The following is an 8,217-nucleotide window of genomic DNA, read 5'->3' on the forward strand; positions in this document are numbered from 1 at the left end:
CTAGCAAAATAGACTGTATGTAAACAAGGACTCCTGAATAAGCTTCTCTAAAGAATATGGGGGGGAGGAGGCATGAAGGAAGCTCAAAAACCAGCAGTCAGCTGGGTCGCGCTATGAACCATTCAACGAGAGGACACCAAAGGCCTCCGCGGGGCAGCCCTCTCATCGACCTGGGAATGCGGGGCCTGTAGCCCACACCCCAGGCGCCGAGGAGGCGGCCATCAAGCCCAGACTCGCACTCCAACCCGCAGCCACGAAACCACCACCGTGCCCTCCGGCCCAGTTCACACACACACACACGCAGGGAAAAGGAGGGCCTCAGGGGACCGGGCAGGCACCGCCGAACGGGAGCACCCTCCTCGGAGCAAAAGCCCAAGGGAAGGGGCAGCGGGTAGGGCCTGAGGTCTGCGGCCCCCGGGGTGGCCGGTGCCGGCGGTACCGGGAGCGGGTTCGGAGTTTCCCGCCGCCGCGCCAGCGCGAGGGTGGCGCCAACGGCCGGTACCTTGCCGCGCGCGCGGGGAAGGCGCCAAGCCCGCGGGTGGCGCGGAGAGAATTTGGGCGAGAGAAGAGGGGGAGGGGGGAAAGCGCTGATTGGGCGGAGAGGCGGGGAGGGGGCGGGGTTAAGGAGGCGGTGATTGACAGCCCGGTGATTGACAGAGGGCTCCGGGACGGGTGCGCTCCGCCCGGCAGGGGGCGCTGCCGCACAGCGTAAGGAGGCAGAGGCGGGAAGGGCAGCGGGGATGGGGCGGGGGGCTTCGGGGGGAACGGGACGGGGCGGGCTGGTGACGCAGGGTTTGTTTATGGGTTTTGGTAATGCGGGGAGGGAAAGGGGGGGTTTGAAGGAGGGGTTTGAACGGCGAAGGAACGGGGAAGCCGCAGCAGCAGTTGAGCGGGCAGAGGAGGGGTGTCTTGCCCGGCCGAGGGAAGCGGGGGATGGGGGCGGGACGGAGGAAGGGGGGGGGGACGGGGACCATGACACAGAAGGGGGAGACGCGGATACCTCACGATTCCCATCAAAACAGTTACATAAAGTTATTGCGCCTGTTACGTAACCGTTTCGACACCAGGCGGTATTGTCGCAAACCGAGTAGAAAACAAAATTTAAAAAAAAAAAAAAAAAAATTACCACAAAACGCTGAGGGTTCAGAAAGCGAGGCAAGGGAGCAGGGGGCAGGCGGAACGATCGGCGCAGCACGGGCCGGAGGGGTGAAGTCTGCCCCGTTCCCTCTCCTCGGGAAACGAGTGGGAAACCCTCCTGCCTGAGTCTGGATATTCAGAGAGCCAGGAGAAAGCTTTATTTCTGTTTTAACAGGAGACCTAGATGCGAAGTGATAACTGTATTTGTCCCTAAAGGTAAGTCGAAGGCAGGTGAAAACACGCACTCAAAAGACCACAGAAAGTTTGCTTTTAAAGCACAGCTCCCCAAAAATAAAACCACAGACGGGTCTTCAGGTCATGTAGGTATGTTTAAGGGCATGGTGTGTGTTAAGAGGAACAGCCAGCTGTGAGCTGCTAAAATGTTACTATGTTTTGGCCAACAGTAAAGACCACAGACAGAAATCACGTCAGAGCCAACCACCTCTCTCCAGATCCTTCCAAGGGCTCTCCGTCAGACGGCTAATGGGCTTAGTTTGTCAAATTGATCTTAGAAGTCTTTTCCAAGCATGGCTGTGATGATGCAGAGGGAAGACTTGTGTGAAATTTAGTAACTAATCATCCAAAGGTCAGTGAGCCTCGGTCATTACTGCCGGTCTGTTGTTTGTATATTTCAGTTTATCCCCTTTTAATGTGACTGGTGTGTCAGGCATCAAGTATTTGTTGGGCAGATCATATTTATAACACATTCTCAGAAACAGACCTTTAGGAAGACAGTAAGGGTTTTTCTCTGCTTAGTTTGACAAGGAAGCAGGATTGCTGCAATATGCCTGTAAATGCAACTAAGTTTCTCACCTCTCCCTTCTACCAAAACTCTTTGAGCCTACTGACCAGAGGGACAGAATCCATCTACAGCTTTACATTTAATGAAATTAAGTCAAGTGAGCAGGTGAGGGACTCAAGATTTGGACACTGTTTTAGGCCTTTCAAAATACAAATAGGACCTCCAGGTCCACATAACCAAATTGTTTCCTCACTTGTGCTTGTTCAAGTTCTCTCCTATGCTTGAAGGAAAAGCAGCAACCTGATCCTAAATGAAGAAAAAGTGTTCTTTCATTTAAGCCAAAGCCTTGTAGGTTTAAGAATTTAATCATAGCCCAGCTAAGTATTATTTTGCAGAAGAAAAACAACCCACCACCAAACCTGAGAGGCCTAAGTAGCAGCAATGAAACTGGTTGTTTGTACTGCTTTACCTACAAGGCTTACCATTGCCTCTAAAACTCAAATTATGGAAATCTAAACCTAGGACAACAACCAGAATGCCACAGCTTAGTTTTGTGACTCTGCATGTGAGACTAAAGAATGAACTTGCTGAAATAAATTAATTTAGCACAAATGTTTAATTTTTATAAGTAACATCCTCAGGATCCTTTGACTGTGAAAGACACAGGGAAGGTAAAAAGCCAAGTAAGCCAATTGTAAGTTCAGCATTGCACAGCAAAAACTAGGAATTAAACAACTAGTAATTTACCTAAACATCAATTTTGATGCTACTGCTTGTCTGGGTATAGTCTAAGATTTGAGTCAAAAATTAAATCCTCTCTGGAAGCTGTTTTAATAATTTAACTGCTGTGTGTCCATACAGTCACCAGCCTCCAATGAAACTATGATGCCATCTTCCTGAGGCTTACAACTGGCTCATTTCTTCCTTAAATATCACAGAGTCCTCTCACACAGCACTTTGATTATGATCTCTTTCTCCTTCATGAAAGTCGTCATAGGGCTACCCAAGACTCTCAGCACACACACGACAACAAACAGCAATGAAAACTTGTAAATCGGCTTTATTCAAGGATGACCATCACTTAGGCATCAGCAATGGTGACTTCAACTTCTACACCTGGCTCAATGCTGATGGAAGTGATCTGCTTCACAATCTCAGAAGGGCTGTGCAAGTCAATGAGGCGCTTATGGATACGCATTTGGAAACGATCCCAGGTCTTGGATCCTTCACCACAAGGTGTCTTCCTGGTAGTGATTCGCAGAGTCTGGGGAACAAAAAAAAAAAACAAAACCAAACAACATAACAAACTCAGATACAGGGTATTTAATTGGTTCATACAGAAGACTAATTTGCAATCAAATCAATCAACCTAAGATTGATTTGTAGCCAGGTGGGGGTTGGTCTCTTTTGCCAGAAGACTTTCAACAAGACAAGAGGGCATGGTCTTAAGTTGTGCCAGGGGATGGTTAGGTTAGATATTAGAATTTCTTTACGGAGAGAGTGATCAGACATTGGAATGGGCTGCCCAGGGAAGTAGTGGATTCTCCGTCCCTGGGGATATTTAAAAAGAGACTGGATGTGGCACTCAGTGCCATGGTCTAGCAACCGCAACGGTGGTTCAAGGGTTGGACTCGATGATCTCTGAGGTCCCTTCCAACCCAGCCAATTCTATGATTCTAAGATTACCACATGTATACATGTCATTGGAAAGTTACTTATTAAATCATATTCCAGTGATGTTAACACTCCTTCACTATATTCTATTTTAAATTATTTTAAATTAAAATTACTATTAAAAAACTGAAGGACAGAAAAATCCCTTCCAATGTGCAACATGTTTGCACTGAAGAGTTGCTCCATGTATCAAAGCAACTTGTGGAACCATGATCAGTTTTTACTGTATCACTCCCTTAATTTAGTACTGGGTTTAATCTCTACTTTTTTAAAAGCTTTTTTAACTGCACACTTGCAGGAAAGAAGCTTTTAAGGCAGAAAAGCAGTGTTAAGTACCTTGGTGGGCATGCGAACAGGTCCTTTCACCTTCAGGTTTTTTTCTTTAGCACCTCTGATCAAGTCAGCACAGACTGAAATTAAAGAAAGAAAAGCTCATGTTTTGGAGTATTTTGTTTGTTTTCTTAATTGCATATTTCAAACAAGAAGCTGGCTCAGAATAGCGTATGAAGTGATCATTGCCATTCATTATAAGGGTTATCCTCATAGCCAACCATAAACAAGTCGAAACATTATGCCATGGTAAGCAAAAAACATTACTACAAATTTAAGCTGCATTTAAGCTGTTAGCAGCCTGAAGATCCTTCATCAAAAAGAGATTCTACAACATCTACATTGTATGATTAAAACACTGGCAAAGCCAGTTCCTGAACAAGATTAAACATCTTAAAGGACGTATGTTGAGCTTCTACACTGAACTCTTCACAACAAGAGCGACAAAATATCTATCAAGGAACTTCAAGAAACTCATGCCTTTCAGTTCTTAGCCATTCACATAGCAAAAACTAAAGCATATCCCTCCCAAGCATTAAAGGGAAGAAACTGCACGCTCTAAAGTTAGTCATTATGACACAAAGTTTTCAGCATGATGAAAAGCCCCAAACCCCCCACTTCCATTAAAAACTGAATCAGAATAGACTTGTCACTGTATGAAATGCTTTGGGTGGACCTGCTCAGCCAAATCACATACACTCTGGCAAACATCAACATCCTTAATTACAACTGGTTTCAGTACATTCTGTTTTGCAGCATGTTGTATCTTACACATCACTCATTACTTAACAAACTACCCCAGCTAGAAAGAAAGCGTGACTTACCCTTCTCAAGTGATTTTACATTGCGACTTGTCAAAGTAATTCTGATGCGATGAATTGCTACCTCTTGTTCCACAGGTGCTTTGCCAGTATCTTTAAACGCCTGAAATGTTAAAGTTATAAATGTCAGACACTTCAGCCAATGCCGACACTATCCACAGCTTCTAAAAAACAAACTCCTTGAGTGTAAAAACAATTTAGCTGGGGGTTTATTGTATTTTGCTGTCTGGATGACACATCCCAGGGGTATGATGGCATGGAGAAAGTGGTGAAAACAGAAAGAAAGGGTAAAAAATCCTACTTGCTTCGTGGAACAAATGTTTTTTTAAAGTTCCTAACTGCATCTCACTGTGGGAAGCTGCAAGAACATCCCCGCCCAGTCTGCCTGTACACAGCGGGGCTGTCCCATCGCTGATCCTCACACCAGCAACTTAAAGACACCGAGAACAAAACGGGGCACCGGGCCAAAAAGACGAAATGGGTCACTGGGGAAACCGATTTCTAGAGCTTGTGCAACTGAACGCTTGCAAATAACCGGGCACGGACGCGCACCACGCGAATCAATGAAAGAAAGCAGAAAACACGGAGGAAGGAACAGTATTAAGGAACAGTATTTCTCTGGGGGATGAGACGCGGCCTGTCCCGCTGACGGACGCACATTTCTCTAGCAAAACCCGAATTTCAGGGCTACCGGGCCAGGCCGCGCCTTCACCGCTCACGCCGGGCGGGATCGCGCCCTCTGCGCTCGGGCAGCACCGGCGCCCCCGCCACAGGCACCGCAGCCGAATGGAAAAAGCTACCGGGAGGAAGCGCTGCGGCCGCCGCGGCCCGGGCTGCCTGCACTCGGGGTAACCGGCTCAAGGCCCCGGCTGCGCTCCAGTTGTGAGGGACTCAGGTAAGGCGCTCCGGGAGCCGCCGTGCAGCGGGGCATCCACACACACACACACACACACACGCTCCCGACACGCAGCCCTGCCCGACACCGGGGCCCGGGCCGGCACCAGCGAAGTACACGCGGCCCCGGTGGGGCCTTGCGGCCACGCGGCGCTACCGGCGGCCAGAAGAAGCGGCGGCGCCTCAGACCGCCCGCCCCGGCACCCCCCGCCTGCCTCACCATGGCGGCTGCGGAGCCTTCCTGACCGACTTATTCCCGGGCGAGGAGCGGCGCGGGGCCCAGCGAACAGCGGTGAGCCAGGAGGAGGCGGCGGCGGACGGCGCGGGGAGAGGAAGGAGCGGAGGCGGCCGAGAGTTTATATAGAGAGCGGCACCGCCTCCATCCGGGCGCTGCGGGACCTTTCACCCGCCCAGCCGGGTCCGGAAGCGCCGGGAAGGGGGAACCGAGGCGGGTCGTGGAAAACTAGGGCCGGCCATGGTCTATTGCATGGCGGGTGCCGGGCGGGAGCGGCCTCGGATGCACTAATCGGGCAGTGACGGCGAGCGACAAGGGGAGAGGGGATGAGGAGCGGCTCTACAGGTTCGCCTGGCCGGGTGTGGAGGCAGCGAAGGACCCGGGACCCTGGCCCAGGGACTCGGTTCGGGGCAGGAGCCGGTCTCGGCGGCGAGGGATTCGGTGGGGCTGCCGTACGCCCTGCAGCGAGGATACGGAGCTGCTCCCCTGGGGTCCTGGTTGCTTTCAGCCAGCGGACGTGAGCTTGCTGTGGGGGCTGGTACCGGGGTTCGGTGTACGAGCAAGTCCCCTTTAACATTGAGTGATAGCGAGCGCTTTCCCTGCTGTGCTTTTCATTAGCTTGTTTTTTCTTTTTAGTCATTGCTGAAAGTGGGGGTTGGGGGGCGAGAAGTGTTAAGTAAAAATGCGGGTTTCGTTCATTCTTAAGTTTAAGAACTGAAGTTTATTTTATTCATCGGAGTGATTTTATTTATTCAAGTCAGGCACTGGGGAGATGTTTTTAACGAGAGCTGATTTGGCCTGGGCACTGACAACTGTCCTAAAACAAGCATTTTGCTGGGATTGTGCCTGTTTCTAGTTATGTTACAGTCTGACAGACTGACTGAACTGGGGAAACCAATGTTATGCGGTGCGAATGATGGCATAGTCAGGTCACTGTCATTATCTTTTCAAAATACCATTTTAATTCCATTATTCTCACTATTTTAATTCCATTTATTCTCTTTGAAGTTGGGGCTCCAGTAATCGTAGATACATATAATGTTAGTAGAACTCCTGCCACCTTTGGAAGCCTAATAATACAGTTATTAAAAAAAAAAAAATCTGCTTTATGTTTCGGTGTGAACTTGCTTTTGGTGATCATGCTGCATTTAGTATAACTTTTCCCCCCACCAAATCCTTTATAGGCCTTTGCATGGTCTTTAGACCTTATCTGTAGGCCAGTCCTTCCATTGTGATGCTCAATCTTAGACTTGTTTTGCACTTGGATTATTTGTCCTTGCTCTTTGAAGCTCTGGCTTACTAATAATTTATTTGGAGTAGATACAGTACTCTGATAAAGCAGTTCCAATAAATGTGCATACAGAAGCTGTCATCCTGAAATGCAGCCATGTCTTTTGCCAGTGGAGGTCAGTACTTGAAAAATCTCTTTTGTTGACAGTCCTCTTTCTCTGGCCTCTTCCTGCGGGGAAAGCAGGGTTTGGTTTTGGTCGTTTGCTTTCTGAGCCATTCAACAATTATATTAACAATTTTGAACTCACTTGTGCATAATGAACCAATGTTTAATCTGTTATCAGCTATTCCAACTACTTCCTGAGGAAGTTTTCTGTCTACAGTGCTTTATATTCATCACTTAAATACATGACCTCACACTGATCATGCTGAAACACTTAATTTTCCACTAATCCAAATGGTTCCCAATCAGATATTTTGCTATCTTATTTACTTAAGAGTGTTTATGAGTGTTCTTAGTAAACTTTAGTTTACTAAGTAGCAAGTAGCTTGCTGCCAAGAACTAATTCCTGTGGGATTCAATTAGAAACATGTCTGACATTGATGACACAGGTCTGTAACCTTAGTTTTAATTTACTTAGTATGAATTATGTGTGCACAGCTCTACAGTTTTTTCTGTGTCCTACTGAACAAGCCAGTGTACAAATGTGTTGCATCACCACTGTTTGTATTGTGTACCAAATGTGTGCTGTAATTGCATTAGAAAGAAGACAATCTGAAGAGCTGGATTTTTCCATACATTTAAACTCTGTGTAATGTAAGTAGAATGTCCTCATTTATTTATTGTTCCTATATCAAGAAGTCAGGTTTGTGGGTTGGTTTTTTTCCCAGGGATTAATGCAACGTTGACAGCAAGTTCCTGAATTTGTTCCTTTCCTACTTTTTTTTTTTTTTTTTTTTTCCTAGTTTTGGCACCACCTCGGCTTTCTTTGAGATTTTTTATTATTTTTTTTTATAGAGCTTCCCCAGATTTCTCAAAGCTTATGGAAAATCCACATTAACTGCACACAAGTGTCCTTTGCCAGCTCTTAAAATTCTTGGATGCAAGCTGTCTGGAGCTACTGATTTAAAAACCGCCATACTTCTCTTCCTAT

General features: G+C 47.4%; 1 protein-coding gene and 1 non-coding gene across 2 annotated transcripts; both read right to left on the reverse strand.

Moving 5' to 3' along the window:
- Positions 1–2,919: 2,919 nt before the first annotated feature.
- RPS20 (ribosomal protein S20) lies at positions 2,920–5,953 on the reverse strand. Its single transcript, XM_030445867.1, has 4 exons — positions 5,819–5,953; positions 4,708–4,807; positions 3,890–3,963; positions 2,920–3,143 (listed from the first exon to the last, which is right to left on the reverse strand). Exons 1-4 carry the CDS (start codon positions 5,819–5,821, stop codon positions 2,961–2,963), a joined length of 360 nt encoding a protein of 119 aa, XP_030301727.1. The 5' UTR covers positions 5,822–5,953; the 3' UTR covers positions 2,920–2,960.
- Positions 4,038–4,102, reverse strand: LOC115597967. Its single transcript, XR_003987309.1, has one exon. It is a non-coding gene; the product is annotated as a small nucleolar RNA U54 (small nucleolar RNA).
- Positions 5,954–8,217: the final 2,264 nt, after the last annotated feature.

Source organism: Calypte anna, chromosome 2, assembly GCF_003957555.1.
Source record: "Calypte anna isolate BGI_N300 chromosome 2, bCalAnn1_v1.p, whole genome shotgun sequence".
In the NCBI taxonomy this organism is placed as follows: Eukaryota; Metazoa; Chordata; class Aves; order Apodiformes; family Trochilidae; genus Calypte; species Calypte anna.

Excerpts from the sequence above, each read along its gene's own strand:
- RPS20 (XM_030445867.1), bottom strand. Across the intron at positions 3,964-4,707 it reads TGTAAAATCACTTGAGAAGG|TCTGTGCTGACTTGATCAGA; the intron begins GTAAGTCACGCT and ends CTTTAATTTCAG. Across the intron at positions 3,144-3,889 it reads CTGTTCGCATGCCCACCAAG|ACTCTGCGAATCACTACCAG; the intron begins GTACTTAACACT and ends TTTGTTCCCCAG.